Source organism: Borostomias antarcticus (assembly GCF_949987555.1).
Source record: "Borostomias antarcticus genome assembly, chromosome: 7".
NCBI lineage: Eukaryota > Metazoa > Chordata > Actinopteri > Stomiiformes > Stomiidae > Borostomias > Borostomias antarcticus.
Window position 1 is genome coordinate 22,132,293 of NC_140240.1, and position 26,707 is coordinate 22,158,999.

Below are 26,707 nucleotides of genomic sequence, written 5' to 3' on the forward strand. Positions count from 1 at the left end.
CTGTGAAATCCAGATGGGAATTCAACCAATTTTCAACCAGTCCAATGTGGGATCTAGTGGGAAAGTGACATTTACCATATGCATGTAACTTGGCAAAGACCACATAACATCCGATACTTTTTCTAGAAGCTAACTGTTTTGTAGGTTGATGCAAAGCAAGACATAGGCCGTGTCCGAAATGCACACTACTTGCTATATAGTAGGCGAGATGCAGCATGCTGCATCAAAACTGTGCATACTGTATTTCGCCTACTATATAGTATGCAGTATGCCTACTATATAGTGCCTACTATATAGCAAGTAGCAGGTAGTATGCATTTCGGACACGGCCATATTTTAGTGTCAAGCTTGTGTTTAGAAAAACGTCATCAAAACGCGTCATAGGATTAGTAAGTAAGTAAGCTTTATTTATATAGCGGTCTTCACAGTACGGATGCACAGAGTGCTTTACAGTAATAAATTAAAAAGGCAATACAACACGAGACAAAATTAAAACGACACAGAACAGACAAAAAACAACATTGCGAGCAGCAAGACGTTATAGATGGCCGAAGGAGGTGGACGTTGCGTTGTGCCAGTGATGACGTGATGTGGAAGCGGCAGGTTGGGCTGTGCTGCTAGCTACCTGAACCCATAGCTAATCACTGGCGGCCAGGCCTATTCAACTATATAGTATATTATCTCACGTTGAAGAGATTTTGAATAAATGCTAACGTAAGTTCTAGCTAAACAGGCTAAGATAACTCGCCTCAATCACGCAGGACGTAACGACAGGGACCGAGCTAAACTAGCGAAACTCTTCGTCTCTACTTTCGTGACTGTCATGACACTAGACTACTAATAGTTGTAGTTTCTGTGTTTTGTATCATCTGTCATCAGCATCACCTCGCTGGCTAAATGGTGCCAACAACTGGCGGCATTTGGCTACTGACGTACAACTGAGTTAAAGTTAGCTAGGCACGAGCTACTACAATTCCCTTTCCAACTACTATGCAGATGTAAAGAAGACAGTCATGGGGAAAGACTTGGCTGACTTCGGCCCAGCTGAGTTCATATCCAGCCTCTGCCGCACAGACGACCACGACCCGCTCCCTGTGTGGCAGAATGGAGCCGTGAGTCCCTGTTTCAACCAGCTGGTCCTGGGAGCCCTGCCCCACGCCGTGCTGGCTGTCCTCAGCGCCTGGTACCTGAGTGCTCCGAGGTAGTTCTAGTGCTAGGTCACAAAACAAGTGCATCTATGACTGAGTATTATTATAAACCCAATATAGTATGTTGCGCTTACTGATATCGGTCTCAGCCATATATACACACACTTTATCTTCTGCTATCTGTTTCTTTAGATGATATATTCCTCTTAATTGCCTATTCTGTGAATGAGCAGCATTTAGCCAAGATGTAGGCTAGCCCCAGCTAATTCCTGTCTGCGTCCACAGATGTGCGGTCTGGCAGACCTCTCCCCCGTGTGGCTGGGCCCTCAGGGTGGCCTCGGCTCTGCTGGCAGACCTGCTCTTTGTGGCGGACGTTGTTGTGGCGGCCCTCCTCCGCCAGGGGGACATGTACTTGGACGTCCTGGCCGACGGGTGTGCCGTCCTGGCCTGGCTGGTCCACGCCGCCGCCCTGCTGGTCCTCCGGAGGTCCGTCCGCGGGAGAAGCAGGGGTCCGCCGGCGTTGTCGCTACTCGTCCTCCTCACCGTCCCCAACTGCGTGGTCACCTTGGTGGCTTACGCCCGGGACGGCGCCTATCTGGACCTCGGGGAACCCCTCAGGGTGACGCGCTTGGCCCTGGCGGCGGCCCGGCCTCTCCCTCTCCTGGCCTACATCCTCACTTTTGCGTTCCCCTGCGTCAGCAACGCCAGATACGCCCTGGACATCAACGGCGCGGTCGGCTCTCCGCTGATACCGGCGAGCCCCTCCCCCTACCCGGACACGGGTGAGATGGTGGCGGAGGACGGGAGCGGCTGTGCGTCTCGACTCCTCTACCTGTGGCTGAACCCCCTCCTTGGGCGCGGGCGCCGCGGCGAGCTGGAGCGGCCGTGCGACGTGTACCGCCTCCCCGCCAGGCTCCGCGTCGACGCCGTGCGCCGACATTTCCGGCGCTGCTGGGAGGACTGCCGGCGGGGGGCGGAGGCGGCGGCGGGAGAGGGACGTCGCGGACGCAGCCCCGCTAGGCCCGTGATCAGGAGCCCGCAGGACGGGACGGGGGCTTCGCCGGACCAGGAAGAACTTTTAGAAACGGTGGCTGTGGAGGAGGTGAGACTGAGGACGGTTCTGCACAAGGCCTTCGGGCCGCGGTTCTACGCGCTGGGCGTGCTGAAGCTGGCCGGCAACATGCTCGGCTTCGCCGGGCCGTTACTCCTCAGCGGCCTGGTGGGCTTCATGGAGGAGGAGGCGGCGCCGGTCAGCCGGGGGGCCTGGTGCGCCGGCGGCCTCTTCGCCAGCGCCCTCCTCTCCGCCCTCGTCAGAAACGTCTTTGCTTTCGAGGTGTCCAAGGTGGCGCTGTCGGCGCGCGCCGCCCTCGTGTCCGCCATCTACGGCAAGGCGCTGCGGGTGGGCGGCGGCGAGCTGGCGCGGTTTGCCCTGGGGGAGGTCATCAACTTCATGAGCACCGACACGGACCGCGTGGTCAACTTCTTCAACAGTTTCCACGAGGTGTGGAGCCTGCCCTTCCAGTTCTGTGTCGCCCTCTACCTGCTGTACCTGCAGGTGGGCGTGGCCTTCCTGGGTGGGCTGGGTGTGGCCTTGTTGCTGGTGCCGCTCAACAAACTCCTGGCCTCGCGCATCCTGGAGAACAACAAGCATATGCTCAGGCACAAGGACAGCCGGGTTAAGGTGACAACTCCCACCTCAGGCTTCATTCCTTTAAACATTCTTGACCAAAGTAAACATCAGAAAAGTTTTTGCAATACAGTCTGGACTTTTCCAGAAATTCCAAAATAGCGGGCCGATCTGGGATTGTGTTTTAACTACTTTTCTGCTAACCCCCTAATGGGGATGCAGTCCCTGATTGGTTCCCGTAGTGGATGTGTGAAAATGAAATATAGGCTGCTGGCAAACCAGTCTCCGAGTTTTTAAAGCTGGTTAGAACATTATTAATATGTATCGTCGCTGTTGGGTCAAAACCTTTCATCTCATATCGTTGCTGTCGGGTCAAATCTCCAAAATGGCAAATTTTCATAATGTTGAAAAGAACACCCAATTTCTCTGTTTTTGAACATAAAATCAAATATGATGAGTTATTTAGAATACATTTGATTGGTCCCAGGGCCTGGAGTTGTTCAGGGGTTTAAAGGGTAGTCCCAGCTTTCAATTGATGTAAAAAAATAATAAAAAACAAAAAAACAACACCACCAAAACAGTAGTCTCAATGCCAGACTCATCAGAGTGCTTTCGCTGATATACTACGTAAGCTACGCTAACTACGTTACTGCACGCTGCAGATCTCTCTATGGGTCTGGGACACTTCATGCAAACATCTGGTGTTCAAATCCTGGCAATTCATTGATAGCGCCGGAATCCTGGCAACACCAATCAGTAACGACTTTCACGATCAGGCATTCCCGGCCATAGATATGCCCCACTCATCTAACCTGGGCTAGCGTCTCTAATTTGCTGCTACGACCTGTCCCTCTTTCAATTTTGAACCGTCGATACGCCCTCAGAACACCAGCTTAGGCGGTGAAGCGGCACAGACTCTACCATGTAGTATGCGGAGCGCAGCGATTCAACGTAATACTTGAGTCTGGAGAGAGACTACCAAAACGTAGGCCCGACAGCGACGCTCTATACCGTAATTAAACACACAACTTCCAAACGTGTCATACCAACAGCAGCTCGCTCTTTCCTTGCTTCCAGCTAATGACTGAGGTCCTGTTTGGAATACGAGTCATCAAGTTCTACAGCTGGGAGACGCACTTTGCCCAGAAGATCGCAGAGAGCCGGAGGCATGAGCTCTCCCACCTCAAAGCCCTTAAGTACCTGGACGCCGTGTGTGTGTACACCTGGGCCGCTCTGCCTGTGGTCATCTCCATCCTCACCTTCGTCACCTACGTCCTGCTGGGACATGAGCTCACTGCAGCCAAGGTGGACACATTTAATAAAGTTATATGTACGTTTTGGAGAAGGAAAAAAAACGGAATGTTAAGAGGAACCAGATGTAGATAATATTACACAGTTTTGAAACATATCTGATGTCAATTTTAGATTTTGGACTTAGTTGACTTAGTGCTCAGACTGATTAAAGAAAAACCTGTGATATTGTCCTGTGCTGCTTGTGGTGCAGGTGTTCACTACTCTGGCCCTGGTGGGGATGCTCATCCTGCCTCTCAACAGCTTCCCCTGGGTGCTCAGCGGCACTCTGGAGGCCAAGGTGTCCCTGGACCGCATAGAGCGCTTCCTCCAGCTGTCCAACTTGGACCTCCACGCATACTACAGCCCAGGTACAGTCCATACTACATACTATAGCCCAGCTACAGTCCATACTACATACTACAGCCCAGGTACAGTCCATACTACATACTATAGCCCAGCTACAGTCCATACTACATACTACAGCCCAGGTACAGTCCATACTACATACTACAGCCCAGGTACAGTCCATACTACATACTATAGCCCAGGTACAGTCCATACTACATACTACAGCCCAGGTACAGTCCATACTACATACTATACAGTAGACCAGGTACAGTCCATACTACATACTATAGCCCAGGTACAGTCCATGCTACATACTATAGCCCAGGTACAGTCCATACTACATACTACAGCCCAGGTACAGTCCATACTACATACTATACAGTAGACCAGGTACAGTCCATACTACATACTACAGCCCAGGTACAGTCCATACTACATACTATAGCCCAGGTACAGTCCATACTACATACTATAGCCCAGGTACAGTCCATACTACATACTATAGCCCAGGTACAGTCCATGCTACATACTAAGCCCAGGTCCAGTCCATGCTACATACTAAGCCCAGGTATAGTCCATACTACATACTACAGCCCAGGTACAGTCCATACTACATACTACAGCCCAGGTACAGTCCATACTACATACTAAAGCCCAGGAACAGTCCATGCTACATACTAAGCCCAGGAACAGTCCATACTACATACTATAGCCCAGGTACAGTCCATGCTACATACCATAGCCCAGGTACAGTCCATACTACATACTAAGCCCAGGTACAGTCCATACTACATACCATAGCCCAGGTACAGTCCATGCTACATACTAAAGCCCAGGAACAGTCTGGGTGTAGTCATACTACAGGTACAGGCCAGTCTGGGTGTAGTGTAGTTATACTATTTGTTCACTTTTAACTTAAAATCCCGTGGCACATTTTTGTTTTGGGATTTGAAACAATATGATGGTTATAGAGCAAATACCGTTGCTTGATTTTACAAAGCGTTGCAGAAGACTATTTATGAATATGTATGTGATGATGTATTTCATATGATGTGTGGCGTGGAGACCCTGGCCCTACAGAGGCTTGTGAGGACCCTCAGACCACCATGGTGGTGGATCAGGGCTCGTTCTCCTGGCAGGGCCCGGCCGGTCCACACCACGCCCCGGAGACACGGAGGGAGGAGGCTGGGTCCGGGTCCACGTCTCCCAAGGGGAATCTACTTCTCCAAAACATTAACCTCAGGATCACTAAGGTACAGACTCTGAACTTATAACGTTTTATTTATTCACATAGGAACATGGGGGGAAGGGGGGGGCGGACAGACATGTTTACAGTTTACTGTACATCTGGCTTGTTCATCTTCATACTGTATGTACTAGGTTAGCAACAGGTTGCCTCTGGAAGGGGTGTTCATAAGACAGACATGACACTGTCATGACACTAAAGGGTGTGCATAGGACTGACATGACATTTGTGTGCGTGGCGTGCGTGAGGCACTACAGGGCTGGAGACTGACCAAAATGGCTGCACATGCGACGATTATTTTTGAGAGTGCGGGTTAAAATGTGACGTGGTGCACGATGATCAACTCTGTTTTGGTGCACGCGTGCGCATGTACTTCCAGTTTTCCATATAAGATTCCTTCATGCGTCATGTCGTGTTTATAACAGTGTCATGACAGCGTCATGTCAGTCTTATGCACACCCCTTTAAGTAAAGTGTTACCAAAATATAAAGTTTGCTACCAGAAAAGTGTATCACAAGTGGCCCCTGGAGTTCAGCCTCCAAAAAACATGTGGTATCTTCATGTCCATCAGGGCTCGCTGGTTGTGGTCGTGGGCCAGGTTGGCTGTGGGAAGAGCTCCTTACTAGCAGCCATCACCGGAGAACTCAACAGGTACAGCTTCGACCTTCTGACCTTGTAAATGTCAGGTTATTCTTCTGCGAACATTCTTGCCCCGCCTCTCCGTAGGTGTGGAGGCGTGGTCTACGTCCAGGGAAGAGAGGACGGGTTCGCTCTGGCTTCCCAGGAGCCCTGGATCCAACACGCCACAGTGCAGGAGAACATCCTGTTCGGCAGCAGCTACGACAGCACCGCGTACCAGGCTGTGATCGGGGCGTGCGAGCTTACAGACGATCTCAACGTGAGACAAACTCTCTCTCTCACTCTCATTTTCGTTTCTCCCTTTAATGGCTCTTCCAGGTTTGACCTCCCTGGCTCCGGGTCCCTGCTAAAGGAGCCTTAGTGAAGGATCTTGGTTCTCAGTCTCTCTCTCTCTCTCTCCCTCTTGAAGGGAAAATATCACGGTTCCACTCCTTCATGACCACAAAGGGACAGGCATCATGGGTGGGGGACAACATGTTTACTGTGAACTTGTTCTCTCTTAGGCCTTTTCCACCAAGATGGAACCGGTTCGGTGCCGGTTCACGAGCCTAATTTTGAATGGTTCCGAGCATTTCGACCAAAAAGAAATGAGTTCGGGAACCCGAAAGCTGGTTCCGAACCGGCACCACAAAATAGTAGGTGTTTCAGTGCGAACCGTGAAGACATCATGGGCGTGGGCTGACGACAATGGTTCGGCTCAAAGCTGGTCGAAACGCGGGCCCGTTCTCTGGACAGAACCAAGGTTCCAGGAATTTTTAAACGACCGGTTCACGAGTTCTTTTGGTGGAAAAGGGCTATGTGTGACCTAGAGTAAGGTTTCCTCATGAGACGTAATGCAATGTATGTACTGTATTTCATGTACTAGGACATTGAGAGAATGCATCGGTATGAATACGATTCAGAAAACAGATGTACTGATCTTATCTTTATATCTTAGAAGTGCAAAACACTTATTGCAGCTGTTGTGTGTCCAGATGTTACCGTGTGGTGACAGGACAGAGGTGGGGGAGAACGGAGTTACGCTGAGTGGGGGACAGAAGGCGCGTCTAGCCTTGGCCAGGGCTGTTTACATGGTACGTCCTCACCACTAGCCCCGGCAACAGTAGAGCCATCTGCTCTGATTCACATAGACAGTGCGTCTCGCCAGGAACATACGAACATGTTTTTGGTAAGCTGTCTATTAAAACATAAAATCTAACAAACGATACTGAAGTGCAGTGACCTTGACATGTTAATTATGTCACCATGTCTATGATGATCTTTTCCACTCTTGCTTGTGTTGTCCTGGTCTTACTAACACCGTAGGACAAGGACATCTACCTCCTCGACGATCCCCTAGCGGCAGTTGATGCTGACGTGGCCCACCACCTGATGGAGAAATGCATCTTGGGAATCCTCAGAAGCAAGACCAGAATCCTCTGCACCCACCGCATAGAGTTTGTGGACAAGGCTGATGTGGTGGTTCTCATGGACAACGGGACTATTATCAAAACTGGTAACAGAATCTGAAAATCCCCAATATTATGTTTGTGAATGTTCCCTAGGTTACTAACTGTGAGAAAAATCCACTTTTCACTTCTTTTTCACGTTTTCCTGTGATTGTGAACAGGCACACCAGCAGAGGTCCTTCCTCTGGTAGAGGCAGTGCCTAAGAACCAGAAGAATTACAGAAATACAAAGGAGAAAGGTACAGCTGAATTTCTATTCGTATGCAATATTGTGACATCAGAATATCGGAATAAGACTTAAAGGTGTAGTGTGTGGCTTCTGGCCGCATCTAGTGGTGAGGTTGCAGATTGCAACCAACTGCATACAATTACATAGTGCAAAATGGTGGCCTCCATGGAAAGGACCCGCTTTCTATGTAGATATAAAGGGCTCATTCTAAGGTAATTTATTTTCATGGGATTATACACTAATTAAAACATACTTATGAACATTTATATTCAATTTCTGCCACGTCTACACAAAAGTCTGCCAGAAAATTCTACACACTGCACCTTTAAAGAACAGATTAATGAATGCATCAATTCATCTTAAAGGAGAATATTCGTTTTTGACAACCTGGACCTTATTTACGGCATATTATAAGACGTTTGACTCACCGAGATAACTTTGGCGTAATTCGGAGGCCTGTAGAAGAAATTTAAAATCCAGCGCGAGCCAAGTATATCCATGTAATGGCGGCGGACGGGGCACTGAGAATGCAGCTTATAAAAAATTTATTTTCTGCAGCGAAACGGTTGTTTTCATCAATCTGTTTTTATGAATCGCTAGTTGTGCTTCCATAGAGCGAGGGCTTGTTGTGGTTTTCACATGCCTCTGTAATATGATCTTTAGAAACGTCTTTAGAAACGACATAAAGCTTCCCCACTTGTTCCAGCACGCATGCGCACAGCGCGCAGACTGGCTATTCTCCGTCTGTAGGTTACACTCGTGGCTCACATTCTCTACGCTACGATCGGCTTCCATCATATTCTAAGTCATCTATCTATAGCCGATCGTAGAGTAGAGAATGTGAGCCGCGAGTGTAGCCTACAGACGGAGAATAGCCAGTCTGCGCGCTGTGCACATGCGTGCTGGAGCAAGTGGGGAAGCTATATTTCGCTAGCGATTAATAAAAACAGATTGTTGAAAACAACCGTTTCGCGGCAGAAAATAGATACACTAAAGTTATCTCGGTGAGTCAAACGTCTTATAATATGCCGTAAATAAGGTCCAGGTTGTCAAAAACGAACATTCTCCTTTAACTCCTTGAATTTGTTCATATCATTTACAGTACAGATATTTATGTGCATTTTTCAACCGACTTGTGTGTTAGATGTGACTGAGCAGGTGGAGGAGCAGGGTGCGTCCAGTGAGCTGAACGTGGAGGAGGAGGTTCCGTGGTCAGACCAGGAGGTGAAGCAGGCGGGCGGGCTGTCCTGGAGGGTCTACCTGGCCTACTGGAGGGCTGTGGGCGGGGCTCTGGCCACCTCCGTCCTCCTATCCCTGCTCCTCATGCAAGGTACGGTAGCTCTGGCATTTTACAACAACATTCACTTACAGTATTCACATGGCATTTTACAACAACATTCACTTACAGTATTCACATGGCATTTTACAACAACATTACACTTACAGTATTCACTTGACATTTAACAACAACATTACACTTATTCACTTGGTGTTTTACAACAACTCTTCTGAAGCTTTCAAAAGCAAGAGTAGGATTTTAAATAACGGAAGGAATGAATGCAGCAGAACATTTTTATTTACTTTTAAAAGGGGAAACTCGTTATTCGATTGCCAACCCCTTCAATTGAGCTGGTGCGTAACTGGCGAGATAAGGGACACAGGTAGCATGGGCAGAGTTTGCCTTAAAATGAGAAAGACTGGGTGAAACGACTAAGGCATCTGAGCAAGACTCCATTTCAAACTGATGATTGACAAGTACGTCCATCGCTTCATCGTCGCCATGTCAAGATCACTGCCGATGTTTGAGTTGAGACGTTTTGTCCATCGTGACGCCGCGTGCGTTTCATTGTTGTTTTGTGCTTAGCCCCTCCCTCTTGGCTGACCTCACCAACAGTTTTCAGTGGGCCATGTGGCGCATACTGCCGGGCGCAAAACTGAGTAGAAACCAGGGCATGACTGGAGACTTTACTGACTCCAGAACAAGTCTGGTTATATACATTTGTGATGCTCTAAATTAGGTGCATGCACCTCAGTGTCCTTTCGAGTTTAAATAAAGGTTTGAATGAATGAAAAAATGTATTAGCTCATCTTGGTAATTTGAGGAGAATTATCCTCAGTTTAATTTTGTCTCGTGACAAACCTGTCTGTGTTCCTGCAGCCTCTAAGAACGTGTCTGACTGGTGGCTGTCCCACTGGATCTCCAGCCTGAAGAACAACGGTTCCACCCCGAGTTTGGTTACGCCTGTCGTCGTTTCTCCACACTTGCTGCTCTTCTCACCTGGAGAACTAATGTGAGTTTGACTGAGGATCAGAGACGGACGTCATGACGACCACTAAGCCAGTTCTCAGATCATTCTCCACAAGGATTCCAATGAATTACTTTTCTTTTTTTGAGCCTCCAAATCTCATTGAGATTATGCAGTATGAATCTTGAAGTGAAAATTCACAGAAGTGAATAATTGACAGAAGTGCATCATGCTGAATGAATAGGAACAAGTACCATTATCAAATGTCATTCACATTACATTAGTCATTTAGCAGGCGCTTTTATCCAAAGCGACTTAATTGCATTTAACATAGGTAGTCAGTGTTTTACTACTGTATTACTACTCGTCAGAACTAACAAGTGCATCTCCTTTCTAAACAAGCGATTGAGAGCATAATCTAGCGCTAAAGCCAAAGTGCAAGAGTAGCAAAATACGCAAATATACCAAATTCTGATCAACGGCGTGTGTTGTTGATTTGTTGTCATTTAAGGAATGTTCATTATTTGTACCTCCAGGTACCCTGTCTTTGCCAGGTCTGTGGCCAACATTAGCTCTGAGGTGAAGTTTTACCTGACGGTGTACGCTTCCATCGCCGCCGCCAACACGTTTCTCACTGCGGCCCGAGCGTTCCTCTTCGCCTACGGAGCCGTCTGTGCTGCTACAGTCGTCCACGACAGACTGCTGGACAGGGTGCTCATGGTGGGCATCAGGCGCCTCGGAATTCATGCTTCAGTTTGGGATGTCATGATAGCCACAGACAACCATCTGTTTCAGCCATCTTCATGTTGTTCAGTCTCTATGTTTGAATCATGTAAATGTTGAATTTTATGTTTTGTCAAGCTGTTCGAACATGCAGTGAAGAACATACTGTACTTTCGTCACATTTTGTTTGACCCAAATCAACTGGTATAGGCTAGTAACACAACATTCAAATAATCATAATATGGTTCGGCTTAATATGCTGTCACTGAGCACAGCATGACTTGACTCTTTCCTCGGGTGGCTTTCTGTTTGTTTGTCCTGTACAGGCCACCGTAGCGTTTTTCAACACAACGCCCGTGGGCCGGGTGTTGAATCGCTTCTCCAGCGACCTGTACAGCGTGGACGACACTCTGCCCTTCGTCCTCAACATCCTGCTGGCCAACGTCTTCAGCCTGCTGGGCATGCTGGTGGTCATGAGCTACGGTCTGTTGGAGAGTTAATTAACTAACTATTAATTAACTAACTATTAAAGCTACATGAGATACCTCTTCACTTTGGCGGCCCCTCTGGTCGTGATAAACACTGCAGTACACTAGCAGTATACTAGCAGTACAGTGTACACCCCAGTATACTAAAATTTTAATAAATTCACAGGGTCTCATGCGGTGTCACATCATGAAAATTATTTTGTGGGGGTCTTGCTTAGGCCAATTCATAATACTAAGGCCAATTGATAATACTACTATTAGCAGAAAACCCTGAATATTTTAACTATAGAGTTATCTCATGCAGCTTTAAGAATTGAGAGAAAATGCCTTGGTTCTTCAGATCATCAGAGGTGGAGTTTTATTGAAGGGTTTAGCAGTTTCTTCTACAGGAGGCGAAGCATTGCCACGATCAGATTCAAAAGCTACATTTCAAGACACACACTTCTGACACAGAGGATACAATGCCATGTGGTTAACAGCCAGTCAGGGGACAGGAGACCCTTGAATCAACAAATGACACACACACACACACACACACACACAGCTCCCTAGACAGAGGAAAGACTCTGGGTAATAAGCAGGGTATGCGTCTTGCCCAGGAAACAGACAGGGATGATCCTAATAAATCAGCCAGGAGCTAAAAAAGGGCTCGATCCGAATGAACGGATCTGGATTTCCCCTCCCACAGGTCTGCCCTGGGTCCTAGTGCCCATGGCTCCGCTGGTGCTGCTCTACCACCGGACGCAGAGCTTCTACCGCCACACGTCCAGGGAGCTGAAGCGCCTGTCCAGCCTGACGCTGTCCCCGGTGTACTCCCACTTCTCAGAGACGCTCAGCGGGCTGTGGACCATCCGGGCGAGCCGCAGCGCCACCAGGTGTGAGCTCCAGGGTTGGTGTTACTCCAGGTGGTGGATAAGCCAAGACAAGTCCTGGAAAGAATAGAAAAGGACTGTTGGATACTTGTGAGACTGTGTTCATACCTACACTGGTGTACTTAAAGTCGCACTGAAATGAAAAAAGCATTCTGTCCCATTTTGGTTCACATAATTGGTCATAGTGTTCACCTATTCAACGATGTATGCCCAAAAAATTACTAAATTCTACTTTTGTTTTGATCTTATATCAAAGTATATAATCTCTTACTTCCTGGAAAACGGTAGGTCACGTGCAATGACGACAACAGGTACCTTAGATTTTAGGCCAATAATCTCACAACATCCACCCGTCAATCAACGCTATCCTTCTATCGAATCTGTCCAAAGTTCTTAAAACCTGTCCACTTGTCAATGTTCCAATCAATTTTCTCTAAACGCATGTCCCACCCTCATAGCTTGTTTGCGTCGGAAATACGTCAAACTAAGGAAGTTAGATGATCTCAAAAGTCTGTTTCAGTGCGACTTTAAGTGCTTGGATGGAACAAACAAGTTGGAAACCTGAATCATTTAGAGTTATTATCGAATTTGAAATCGAATTTGAAATGTGAATCACCAAATTAAAAAAAAAAATGTGCACAAGGAAAATATACAGAACAGAGATAGATAAAGGATACAATTCAATTATTGATATATTATTCATGTTTGAAATGGATTTAAAATGTCCTTATATTCCCTCTGCCCTCAGAATCACCTCCAAGGAGTGGGGGATGGAGTTGTATTTTCAGCTGTATTTTTTAAATTTCTGTAAATTATGTAGAGTATCTCAATGTATCGCAATATGTATTGTATCATATTGCAATGTATTGTGATACGTATTACATGGTGAGGTCCTTGCCAACACCCAGCCCTAAGTTGGAAGATGTAGATGTTCAGAATGCTTTGCAACTTGTTCCAGCCCAACACTTACTTCAACAGTAAAGCAGAGAGCTGGTGGACTATAGAAGCAGCATCATTAATATACAGTAGTTCTCTCGGTCTGTCGCGGTTCCAGGTTCGAGCAGGAAAACGAGAGGCGCCTGGAGCTGAACCAGCGTTGTCTGTTCCTTAGCAACAGCGCCATGCAGTGGCTGGACATCCGTCTGCAGATGATCGGGGTTGCCGTGGTGACCGGCATCGCCGTTATCGCCGTCATCCAGCACCAGTTCAAATCCATCGACCCGGGTGAGCTTCCAACATGGTGGCATGCCTTCATGTGTTGGTCATTCTGCTGGTGCGTTATAGTCCGTTATGGATGCTACCTCCAACTGTTGGTGGTTTCAGATACTATATGTACTAGGAGTCTGGAGTCCAGCGCCACAAAACATGGGCAGAGGGGCGGAGCCAGAGCATTAGCCTACTTTTCAAATCCAGCTGCATTTGAACATCATTCCATCAGGAGCGTATAGTCATGACTACATGAAAAACTCATTTAGGTACTGTAATACACTTCGCCATTTGTGTAATAAAAACCTCTGTGAAGTGAGAGTTAACGTGGAAGAAAGTCCAAGTAAATCACACCTTGTGTGCCAGATATGCTACCGACAGCTCGTTAGCAATACTTGAAAAGTGGAAAGCTGCGGTCAGTGAATCAAGAGGCCAAATCCGCCTCTCCACACAGCTCAGTATCTGCGCGGGCCAATCATCCTCCGCGTTCAAAATCCCAATGCTTTCTCATTGGTGTCCACGAATATCATAGCTTGCAGCAAGATCTTCTGGGAACTCAGATTAGATTCATACTGTATATCCCAAAGTGCTTTTTATTTTTATTGTGCTTCGTCTAAAAAAGTCCTTACAAGCCATCATTTCAGTTTATCTATACAACCAACAGTATCAATATGTATTTCATTTGTATCAGAATCAAATTCCTAAGTTGATAAAGTTGCGAGTGATGAGCGTGTTCCCCTTCTCTAGGTCTGGTGGGTCTCTCTCTGTCCTACGCCCTCTCCATCACAGGCCTGCTGTCAGGGCTGATCTTCAGCTTCACCCAGACAGAGATGCAGCTGGTGAGCGTGGAGCGCACTGAGGAGTACTCTACCTGCCTGCCCACAGAGCCCCAGCATGGGGATGTACAGGTCAGAGATTTATTATTATTATGAATATTATGAATAGGATTATTATTATTATTATTATTACTGAGCGCACAGAGGGGTACTCCAGCAGACTGCCCACAGAGCCCCTGCATGGAGATGTACAGGTCAGAGATTGGAGATGTATTATTATTATTATTATTATTATTATTACTGAGCGCACAGAGTGGTACTCCAGCCTGCCCAGAGAGCCCCATCGTGGAGACTGACAGGTCCGAGATGGGAGAATCCATTGGCAGTTTCATGTTAAATCCAGCAAAGGGTAGAACATGTTGCAGTTTGTTTCAATTAACAATTCCATTAACATTTTCTCTTCAATACTTTCTTGCACTCTGTAGTTGTTGTAAATGTTCTTCTGAGATCTTGAGCAGCTACAGTATGATTGTCTGTATTCAGGGGATGTGATGTTTCAGGAATCAATGAACTGAATGGTTTTATTAACACACATGTATATGTGTATGATCTAGCACCATGACTGCTGATGTCACTTGTTCTTTTAGAAGGCTTTACTGACACGACTGACGACGACAGTCAGTTTACTTACTCTGGACAAATTTACTTATTGTAAGTCACTTTGGATAAAAGTGTCTGCTAAATTACCAAACTGTTATTTTGATTGATGACTCTGGTGCCCCTAGTACGATGACAGGTATTTAGACATACAGCAATAGTGCACAAGATGATGGAACAGCAGTAGAGGTGATAATTAGAGCACTAGACATATGAGTAGTTCAGATAACGCCAAATACTACGTTATTGGGCTTACTGGTTAGTGTAGTAGAAGGATGCAGGTGTTCTTGACTGTAACACCAGCATTGGGAGAATCTGCTGTCTCTGGTTAGCGGTAGTAGAGAGCACGGGTGTCTGTCGTGGCGGTGCGGTGCGTGTAGCAGCAGGGGGGCGGGGCCAAAAGCAGACGCAGGCAGGCGAGCCAATCCAGAGACTTCACTCTAAACCAAACTACGACAAAAGGCGAATAACAAAAGTACAATGGCTCCCGGCCAAGGAAACGTCCAGGGAAACAGGGAACACAAAAGAGCGCACAAAGATGAGGACAAACAATGAACCAACAAGTGAACAAAGGATATGGGTGAGTGTTAGGGTGCATCAAATTGCAATGTTAAAATTAAATCTCAACATATCATTCTGCCTGGGGTGGCATTTTGTTATGACACACATACAAATGATTTGTGCAAAGTTTTGGGAAAATTACTTGAGATTTAGAGGTCCAACGCAGCATGTGAAAAATACCAAAATGGGCGTTTTTGGGTGTTTTCCTGAATAACATCGATGCAATCTCAAAAACGACAAGAAATAGATTTTTAGAACATTTATTTTGAATAGAACAACATAAAATCTAATACTCAAGTAAAGTACAACTCCTCAGTGTCTGTACTTAAGTACAGTATTCAAGTAAATCAAGTTACTGTCCTCGAACATGTCTCAATATAGTGTCCTACTCCTGGTCCAGCTTGCGCTTGCTGCGGCGAAGATTTGGATTTTGTGTGCGGTCATGCTCAACTGCCTGCAGCACATTTTGCAGGTGCTCCTCGCTCCTGGCTGCTGCCACGAAGTCTGACGTCAGTTTGACGCCACGCTCGGCACAGTCATTCACCACATTGATGGCACGTACATTCACTGCACCCGTTTGAAATGCTGCACTGGAAGTCCAATCCTCTACATCCAGTGAAAGAAAAGTTGGATCAATGTGCAGCAGGTGCATGCCGAACCAGCAGTCTGGGTTGGCGAGGTCAGCCAAGCTGGTGGTCGGCGAGAGGGTTGGAAACTTCGGCTTGCCAAAGCCAGTGCCAAAGCGGAGCTGTGGGGCTCGCATGGGTAGATCAGCCGGCTTGTGCTCCAAGATGGCATCTGCAAGTGCGCGCCGCTCACCAACTGGCACCTTGGTGCTGAAGAGTGCCAGGGGCAGCATCTCGCATGTCAGGTACCATAGGTGCCTCTCCAGAGCCTTAATTGCTGATGCAGCGATGCCCTCGTCAACAGCCTTGTATTCACACAGGTGGCAGTAGAGTGTGAGGTCATTCCATCCAGCATCTACGGCCGTGTCACAGGCCATCCACCATGTTGCGTAGATGTGCGTAATGAACTTGGCAAACGCCCGAATCTTCAACACCTGCTGTTGTGTTGTGATGGTCCCCTGAGGAAGCAACGCAATGTGCTGCTCCATCAAGGCCAGCTTGAGGGTGTAGAGCAGCTTGGCCATCCACCGTGCCTTGTGCAGTGCTCCCGGTCGTTGCAAGGTTACTGGAGTTTGATCTGCAATGTCTGCACTCAGATACACTAGACATAGCTGCACAAACTCACGATAGTCACCCCTCTTGTAGTTGAGCAGTCCTGCAGCGCAAACATTGAGTTCAGCACGCAACTTGCCAAGAAATGGTGGTTCAGCATCCCCAGGAATGTAGCAGGACAATGTGCCGCCCTTGAGTGGCAACAGGTTCCAGTTGTCCCGCAGACGTGTAAACAATGTCACCTCTGGCGATCGTGACACCTCCACCTTGAGGTGAGTGAAAATGTGGCTGAGGAGCACCTCTCCGATGTGGTGCCGGCAACCGGACCAGAGTAGTGGTCGACCCAGTGAGTTCTGGATGGCAATGCAGGCTGCTGTGAGATGGCCGGTGTTTGAGGCCGTGGTGTCAAATGCCATGTTGACAACCTGATCGGTACAGCACCAGTCCTGCAGCAGCTTGCATGTCAGCCGGGCGATGATCGTTCCACATGCCTCGTTAGTCCCCTTCATGTATGCTGGCACGCCGAGTAGTTTTAGCCGCTCCGCATCTCCGACCACCACCGTCAGACGCTCCTCCAACTGACGCACATTGTTGAGCATTGGTGTCAACTTGCTGTCCCAGTGCAGGGTGCACATGGGAGGGGGTGTCCACTGCTCGTGCTGTTCCTCACTGATGGTCTTCAGCACTTGACGGCGTGATCGGTCTGCTGTCGCGTAGGATGTGGAGACCATTTCTGAATTTCCACCTGACTCCTCGATCAGGCCGCGTGTGAAAGCAGCCTGCTGCGTTGGTGTCATCTTCAATCGTGTAGCCAGTGACACAAGGCTTGGCCGGCTGAGAATGTCAGATGGAATGAATGCTGTGGTGCCTGTCTTCTTGCGTTCACGGATGGGTGTGTTCTCAGCCAGTGGAGCAACTGCTTCATCTGCATTGCCATCCTCATCACTTTCGCTTTCTAATACCACCATGCTGGTAGACATCGCCGTCATCTCCTGCTCCTTGGTGAGGTAGGCCTGCTGCGCTTCTTCACGCTCCTGTCGCCGCTTCACCTTAATAATGATAATAATAATAATAAACTTTATTTGTATAGCACCTTCCATGACATGCAATGCAGCTCAAAGTGCTTTACAGATCAAGCACAAAACATTAAAATAAGAAAATAGAAGCAGAAACATAAAATTACATAAAAATAAAAGCAAACCTTGGATTGCAGCTTGACATCGACTGCTCCAAATGTGGCCACTCTGTCGCCCTTCATGCTGGCTAGAAAAGCAAGGTCCTCTGCATCACGGATCAGCTCCTCTGCGTTTGGAGTCCACAGCGGGAACGTGGCATCCAGCTTGTGCTCCATTGCGTCCACCAGTCGAGCAGTAGCCTCACTGGAGCGCCTTTCCTTTGGTATGCGCCGCAGCTTGTTGTTGGCATCGAGGAGGGCTATCATCTTCTCACATGCTCGCTGATCACTCCCCATTGGGATGTTGGCCTTTCCATAAAATGGACGCACCTGCTCCAAAACAATCTTAGCCGCCTGGAACCGTGACATGGCTCCAGTCAAACCTGGTCGCTTTGCATGCAGTTGTGTGTCGCAGTTATACAGCAAGCACCGCAAGATCTGGTGACCACTTGGCAGCTTGGCGCCAGTGATAATGGCATCTGCATCGGTGATAGTGGCGCCCAGACCAAAAACCAGGGTGCGGCTCCTCTGGCAGGGGCCTAAGGCCATCTTGTGAGAGCTGGATCCTGTGGTGTGTGATGGTGGCGTTGAGGGAATTGACTCAGCAACTGAGCTACACAGGCAGAGCTTTTTATAGGCAAAGCCCCCCCCCTCCATTTTTATGCAGGTGCGTGAAAATAGAATAGTTCCCGCAAAACAGAGGGTAAAATGTGCGGGAATATTGGAACAAACAGGTCTCCGGGCTTGAAATGTAACAATATTGCAACAACACACACACTGTTGTTGAATAACACACACACACACAGAGGTGCGGGAATATAGGAGCAGACAGGTCTCCGTGCTTGAAATATAACAATGTTGCAACCTTGTGCGTGAATAACTCACATTCACACACACACACACACACACACACACACACACACACACACACACACACACACACACCAGCAGGCCATGTGCGAGCAGGGCAGAGTGAAGGGACACAGTTCCTGTTACCCCCTTATGCCATAAAATCAGACGTACCGTTGCACCTCTAAATCACCTCGTATCGCTTTAATATTTTGTATCTATTGTTTTTGCATGGATGGTAACACTTTTAGCACCCATGCAAATCAATATTCCGGAAATGTGTATTTTGATGCACCCTAGTGAGTGTATATAACACAGTGGGCTAGTCAGGAAAGGGGGTGCAGGCGGAGCTAAAGACATTATGAATGAAAATCTTACTTGCTTTAGTTTAGATTTCAAGAACACGCTGAGTGGTCTGTCAAGCTGCTTTCAAACAAAGACAATCGGTTTATTCTGATGTTTACGGTTTGCAAAGCGGACTCAAAACAGGAAGTGTTTCCTTCAGTCAGAGTGGTGAATCTGACTCGGGAGTGATATCTTATAACGTGAGAAAGGAAGTGACATGCAGTTTCAGGATGAAGAGGACAGGGAAGTGATGTCACATAGAAACAAATTGTAGTTTTAACAGACTGATTCTAGGGGAACGAACTACAAAGTTAGAACAGTCAGGTAGGAAAACAGAAAAGAACAAATGGTGTGGGTAACATTAGTGACACTGAAATTTCATTCACAACATAACAAGACAATGGGACGACAAGTGTGCGGAACCACGTCATGCATCTTCAGTCCTGCATACGTCATTCAGCCCTCATAAGATCGGATCCATGAGGACGTTTGGAAGTACAGTACTCCTGTAGAATGAATCCTTCACGTCCGAAACTAACCACGCAACCCCCCCCCCCCAGGTGCCCCCCGCCTGGCCCGAGCAGGGTGGGGTGGAGTTCCGGGGGGCGGCGCTGACCTACAGGGAGGGCCTTCCCAACGCCCTGGATGGGCTGAGCCTGGTGGTCCGGCCCGGGGAGAAGGTGGGCATCGTGGGTCGTACGGGGTCGGGCAAGTCCACCCTGTTCATGGCCCTGTTCCGCATGGTGGAGCTCAGCCAGGGTCAGATCCTGCTGGATGGGCTGGACATCAGCCGCGTGCGGCTCGCCCAGCTCAGGTGAGGGGGAAGGTTTAATGGTGTCTGCACACGGAACCCAGCCAATGCCAACCAACACCCAACACCCAACATTCTAAAGTTAGCGGTTGTTGTTAGAATGGAAAGTTTCAAATTCAGCTGCGAAATCCGTCCAAGCGATGTCGACAGTCACCAGCAAACGTGGCACACCAATCCAGCGTTGGTGTTGGTTGGCGTCGTTTGGCGTTGGTTGGGGCAGTGTGCAGACATCCTAGGCTAGATGTGCCAGTCATCAGTGCATAACGCTACAACAAACAAACTGATAGAAGAAAACACATTTTGTAAAATACTTCAAACCCCACGTTAAAACCATTGCAGACAAAGCTACACAACCTTTATTCTATCCATGATACGTATTTACATTACTTGTAATCTTATTGTTGTGAAAATGACATTAAATCACTACATCCAAAGGGATCGTTGAACGCTTTCGACATCACAAACTCAGTTTAAGTGGTAACTGTACATGAAGGCCCACGGAGGCCATGTTCCACCCTGTAGTCACGGTGCCCCCTGCAGGTCCAGGTTGGCCATCATCCCCCAGGACCCCTTCCTGTTCAGCGGGACGCTGCGGGAGAACCTGGACCCCTGCGGAAGACACCCAGACCGCCGCCTAGAGGACGCCCTGGAGCAGTGTCACCTCAGCCAAGCCGTCGCCAGGATGGGTGAGAGGGAGAGAGGAGGAGAGAGGAGGAGGCAGGAGGAGAGAGAAACGGGGTGGAGGAGAGAAAAGGAGGGAGGGGGCAGAGGGAGAGAGAAGGAGGGGGCAGAGAGGGAATGTCGGGGGGGGGGGAAGGGAGGAGGATGAAAGTGAAAGTGAGAGGAAATGGTGATACTACAGATGAAAAGGGTGATACAGTAGCAGACAAGGTGGGGAGAGGGCTAGAGAGATGGAGAGGGCTAGAGAGATGGAGAGGGATGGAGAGATGGAGAGGGATGGAGAAATGGAGAGATGGAGAGGGATGGAGAGATGGAGAGGGCTAGAGAGATGGAGAGGGATGGAGAGATGGAGAGGGATGGAGAGATGGAGAGGGACGGAGAGATGGAGAGGGCTAGAGAGATGGAGAGAGATGGAGAGGGATGGAGAGATGGAGAGGGATGAAGATATGGAGAGGGACGGAGAGATGGAGAAAGGGATATAAAGATGGAGCATAAATTAAATAGTGTATTGAATAACAGAGGGAAAACAAGTGGAAAGTGATGTTTGCATAAGATGGCCGCCACCCCATTAAGCTCCCTGTGTTCCTCAGGTGGGATTGATGCAGAGGTTGGAGAGAGGGGCAAGTCTCTGTCTGTGGGCCAAAGACAGCTGCTGTGTCTGGCCAGGGCTCTGCTGACCGAGGCCAATGTAAGAATGCCTCTGAGGAAGCTCAATAACAAGGCTTTGCGTCGACTGCATTCTCACCCGTTATCTAACGACCATGTTTTTTGTCTCCAGATTCTGTGCATTGATGAAGCCACAGCCAGTGTTGATCAAAAGACTGACAAGCTGCTTCAACAGATGATCAGGGAGAAGTTTCAAGACAAGACTGTTCTCACCATTGCACACAGGTATGTCATTCATGGCACATGACCATTAGGCCATAAAACAGACTTTGAGACAGTTTTAAAAGGTGCAGTGTGTAGTAGTTGGCGAAATCTAGTGGTGAAAATAAAATCAACTGGTTCATAAATATGTTTGAATTGGTGTATAATCCCATGAAAATAAGAATTTCTGCATTTACCTTAGAACAAGCTCTTTATATCTACATCTACAACTCAGAAACTAAGGGACCCGCTCCATAGAGGCCACCATGTTGAATTCAATGTAATTGTATTGAGTTGGTTGCAATCTTCAACCTTACCACCAGATGTCGCCAATAAATTACACACTGCACCTTTAAATGTCTTCATGATTTATTCACAAAACAGTGTGTCCTATCTCATCAACGTGACTTAATGATTGTTTCTGTCGATAGGACCAACACCATCATGGACTCTGACAGAGTGCTGGTCATCCATGCTGGAAAGGTGGTGGAGTTTGACACGCCTGAGGCTTTGTGCCGAAGAGACGACTCTGCCTTCCACCAGCTGTTGAGGGGGAGAGGAGACTGAGCAGAAGGCATCTGGGGATGTGATGAGGAGACAGAAGGACATGTCCATGAAGAGCTCCTCATCCCCACAGAACAATGGTTTCCATTGTTGGCCCAGGACTTGCATGCAGATGAGAGAACCCTCTGGTACATGAATGACCCCATGCTCTCCATCACAAATGAGATGGAGTTAGTTAGGGTGGTTACAAGTCCATGTCAGTCACAAGTCCATGGTGAACATGGTCATTCTGTCCAATCACCTTTACATCAGAAAGAAAGGTCCAGGAAGAAGTCTTGGCAATGTAATTTTCTTTATTTTTTTTATTTTTACTTTTTTTTATTTATTATCTTTTGGGCAAGTTGTGTTGATTGATTACTGTTTTTTTGCTTCCCTCTGGAATATATAGAGAGTGGGTCGTATGCCCACCTCCCTTGTTCTTTGTAAAGCGCATTGTGTTGCCTCTGGGTATGAAATGCGCTATACAAATAAAGCTTTGATTGATTGATTGATTGGAGTTCATTGTGATTTATAATGGGAAACTGGTGTGGGATGTGTGTACTGTACGCAGTGTTATAAATCTGAATATTTCTGTATGGGTCCATGTTGGGTACAGTTTTATAAATGAGGCCCCTGGTCTGCATAGAGATTGCATAGTTCACACAAAACGCTACAGAGCACATATCAAGTGCTTACATAACATGTGGTTATTAAGGGCGTTTATAGGTATCTGCACACGGCCCCAACCAACACCTACCAACTCCCAACACTCAACATTCTAAAAAGCTTGCAGTTAGAATGTTGAAAGTTTAAAATTCTGATGCAAAATCCATCCACCCAACGCCAACAGTCACCAATAATCATGGCACACGGGCCCATCATGGCACATCCAGCGTTTGTGTTGGTTGGGGCAGTGTGCAGACACCTCATGATATGAAGGGTAATGGTGTGTATGGTTTTCTTTTTTATTTTATTCAAAGCGCAAATAATGAATTAATTTGACTTATCTCAATATTGTTACAACTGAGGGGGTTAAAGACAATTTTCAGACAACTGATGTATATATTTGACTTGTTGTGTTTCCAGGTAAATACTGTAAAAGAGAACATTGCTCAGGGAAGACTGATGTCTCAAGCTTCTCTCATGACACTAACATGTAACATGAAGGTCAAGCTGTTCAAAGTAAAATTGTTCCATTTGTTTACACATCTCGTCTCTGCTTTGCCAAGAATGGGTGTTCCCAAATATTATTATTACTACAGAATCACAATCTGAGCTCACAGATTAAAAAGGTGTTGCCTCACCCTTAAAGGTATGGTTATGAATTAGCCTGTGAATGGAACTGACACTGTCCTATTATAGTCCCCAGCTAAATACTGTAGCATGAGTCAGATGAAACCTGCCCCTCCCTAATTTGTAACAAGACTAGTGTTTGGCACAGCTCTGCATTTTTATATTATTAACTAACAGCACTCCTTGCTGGGTTCCTCTACCTGTTATGGCGTGTTAATATGGGGAGTGTTTTGTTATGTTTTTTGCACACTCAGTTCCTATCTGGAGAGAGTTTCGGTTGGTTCAACCTCTGGACTGGGTGGTGTGTGTATCTCCCTAGAGAAGGTGTGTGTGTGTGTGTGAGAGAGAGAGAGAGAGGCGGAATTCCGAAGGCAGAACCAGTTAATCAGCTTTGGGTTCAGTATGCTTTCCCTCGCAGAGATAACTGGAGGAGCCAGAGGATCCTACACAGCATGGGCTGATAACGCCATGTCACAATCCTCTCATACATGCAGCTGGAATCCTCATTGGCTGAATAACAAGAACATTTGAGGAATGGAATCCAAGGTAAGAGGCAGATGTGTTGCCGTTTTACACTTGATATCTACTGTGTAGCCTACTCCATACTTAGAGTAAATGGTGCCAGGTACAGTATAGGTTGGCAATCTATAAAGTCCACAACAATGTCATTACTAACCTTCTTGAGCCTCATTCCTATAGGGTACTGCATCTACAATTGTTAGCAAAGTTGCCAGTCAGTACATATTCTTTGCATAACTTTTTTTGACGAAGACTTGTTACAAAATGCTTCAGAGAGCCCCAACCTAGAACCCAAAACAGCATGCAGAGGCATGATTATGGATGTAATGTTAAACTTTTACATGCGTGACTAAGGACTGGGACAGAGCATTGTTTCCTTAACCCTACGTCAATAATTAGCACCTCTCATGAGAAATCATGACATATTTTACAGGATCAATATTGTACTACTGTATTTTGATTACTATGGTAAACTGCACCAATTTGACAGATTTGCTCCAACAAACTTGGGCCCTTAAAACGCAGCATAATATGTAAATGTATGGCATACATTTTTTGTATGATCTTTTTTTAAATTGAAATGTATATTTACAGGGAAAAATTATGTGGTCAAATTCAACAGAGAAGTTATGGAAATGTTATGGAGAAATTAAAAGAAATTTACAAGAGACGTATGAAAGCAAAAGTCAAAAAGAAATATAAAGACAAAAGTCCTAAAAAACATGGATTCTTAAACTTATTTAGTATACGCCTAAGTGTAATTTGTCTTCAGTGTGCTCTATGTACAAGTACGCTCTTGTTAACACATTTAAATGCACCTGTCAGAAAGCAGTGTTTTAGTATGACATCACCTTGTGATAATAAACAGGCTGATCAGGCTGGATGGACACACAGTATACAGTACTGTATATGTTGCAATCATATAACAACAGTGAGCCACAGAAGTTTATAGTGCATTCTCTCTCCCAGTGCATTTTGTGACTAATCAATTATATTATTATATAACGAAATCAAAGATAGATATAGACAACATACAGTAAAACAGCAGAGTACTGAAACATACAAGAACAGTGACAGCGTGCAGACAACAACGACAATGTACAAACTTAGTCAACGAATTCAGTAATACAGTAGCAAAGAACATGCTGAAACATCACATGCATCCATAGGTGTGACATTGTAAGATTTCCATAACAGAGAGGGGTGGGTGTGGTTACTTTGAGTTGTGTACTTAAGCCAGAGCAGCTGTACGACATGCCCTGGATGAACCTGTTCCTGTTCCCCCCTGGCTCAGGTGTCAAGTGGCGGTTTTGTTTGCATATGTAAACAAGCTCTGACCCTTGATTTCAGCTGTTTGTAGTCTCTGGTCAGAAGGGTTGACATATGGCTGACATATGTTTTGAGTATATCAAGACTGGATTATGAATTGTGTGAATGTGTCTACTATATCTAAACACATTTTACTCTAACAAGCAGAGTGGGACTAGACATGGGAGAAGACACTGGCAGTATAGTAAGATACAGGAAACTTACATGTGACTCTTAAAGTATAGATGCCAATAATAAATGAAATTATTTGAACAAAAACACATTTTTTGAATTCCAGTCTCACTGCGCTGCTTTAGACAATCAAGAGCTTGAATGCAATTCAATGTTTTTTGTCGTATTTTCCTTGTGGTTGGATCCCCTGTGGATGCATGGGGATCAGAGGAATGTGTTCCATCCAGATTGCTTGTGAGTTAGCCTTGCATTCCATCCAGATTGTTTGTGCGTTACACTACACATGGGAGGAGTGCTTACCTGTTACCAAAAAAGGACTACAGGAGGAGAGAGCAGAGCCAGTGAACCCACAAACTCTGACCTATGAAGGATTTACACTATGGGTCTAAATATTAATTGCTTTTGTTTATACAATGTATTTAGAAATCTAATACCCCTTTTCAGCGTGAAATGTATTTTCATCTATTTTTGCCTCCTAATTATTGTATTCAATGGCCTGTACTTTTAAATTTGGGTCACGCTTCTAACATTCAATAGTTGCTGTCACTTTATTTATTTGCCAATAATGTTTGGGGGATTTGTATTTTCAGCCTGGACATCGTAGGGGGCGGAGCCTCAGTGAAGGTCTGAAGCTGGAGGAATCAGAGAAGGGGGTGTTAGTCATCTCAGGCATCAACAACGCTTCATCTGACAGCCAGGGTCTAAAAGAAGGTGCAGCTGTTATTGCTACTCTGATGGTACTAGCATCATTCTGCAGTTTCCATTAATTCCACCAAGCATGTTTTATATCACTGTAAATGTTTTGTTTTGCAGGGGACGAAATAGTGGGTGCCACAATCCACTTTGATGAACTTTCAAAAGATGATGTGCTGAAATTATTGAAGCTCATTGAACCATTTGATGAAAAGGTTGAAGTTTTAACGAAGAATAAGTTGAGACCCAGCCTGGGGACCTTGAACAGATGTCTCAAAACACCAGAGGAGGTTAGTTTTGTTATTGTTAAAAACATAATTAAAAATGAAATACAGCGCATTTCCAAGTGTTGTTAGATTGAAAATGCATTTTATCATGAAATGTTTTGGACAGATGCTGAACGATTCCTACAACAAACTCTACAATGCCAAGATAAAGAGGTTCATGAAGAATGACACTCCTGCAGGTGCTGTGGAAGCCTCCCTTAACGGAGAGCTGAAAGTCAATAGAGCCAGACCTCAATGGTCCAAACCAAGTCTCAACAGATCTCCTCAAGTGAGCATGGATACAAAAACGCTTCAAGTAGAAGTTCCTTCCTCCTTACAATCTCCGGATCTACCCGTGCCTTTCAACGAATCATCAGGGGACCAGTCTCACGCCAATTTGCCAGGTGGCAACCTGAACGTGTCACTGCCTAGCCTTGGTTTAAAAGTGCCAGAGGTTGAAGGAGGCATTGAGATGTCCAGA

General features: G+C 46.5%; 1 protein-coding gene across 2 annotated transcripts; it reads left to right on the forward strand.

Annotated features, from left to right (window-relative positions):
* Positions 1–507: 507 nt before the first annotated feature.
* On the forward strand, positions 508–22,306 carry abcc10 (ATP-binding cassette, sub-family C (CFTR/MRP), member 10). 2 transcript variants are annotated; one of them, XM_084440498.1, is made up of 22 exons: positions 508–1,201; positions 1,434–2,829; positions 3,853–4,080; positions 4,280–4,436; positions 5,482–5,669; positions 6,234–6,313; positions 6,389–6,560; positions 7,276–7,374; positions 7,607–7,796; positions 7,911–7,988; positions 9,123–9,308; positions 10,137–10,269; positions 10,761–10,944; positions 11,274–11,430; positions 12,124–12,310; positions 13,362–13,531; positions 14,261–14,421; positions 19,614–19,867; positions 20,405–20,550; positions 21,136–21,233; positions 21,324–21,436; positions 21,844–22,306. In XM_084440498.1, exons 1-22 carry the CDS (start codon positions 1,014–1,016, stop codon positions 21,977–21,979), a joined length of 4,701 nt encoding a protein of 1,566 aa, XP_084296624.1. In that variant the 5' UTR covers positions 508–1,013; the 3' UTR covers positions 21,980–22,306. The 2 variants fall into 2 exon arrangements, with proteins under 2 accessions (XP_084296624.1, XP_084296625.1); XM_084440499.1 differs by lacking the exons at positions 21,324–21,436; positions 21,844–22,306 and having other exon boundaries at positions 20,430–20,550; positions 21,136–21,231.
* The last annotated feature ends 4,401 nt before the right edge of the window (positions 22,307–26,707 follow it).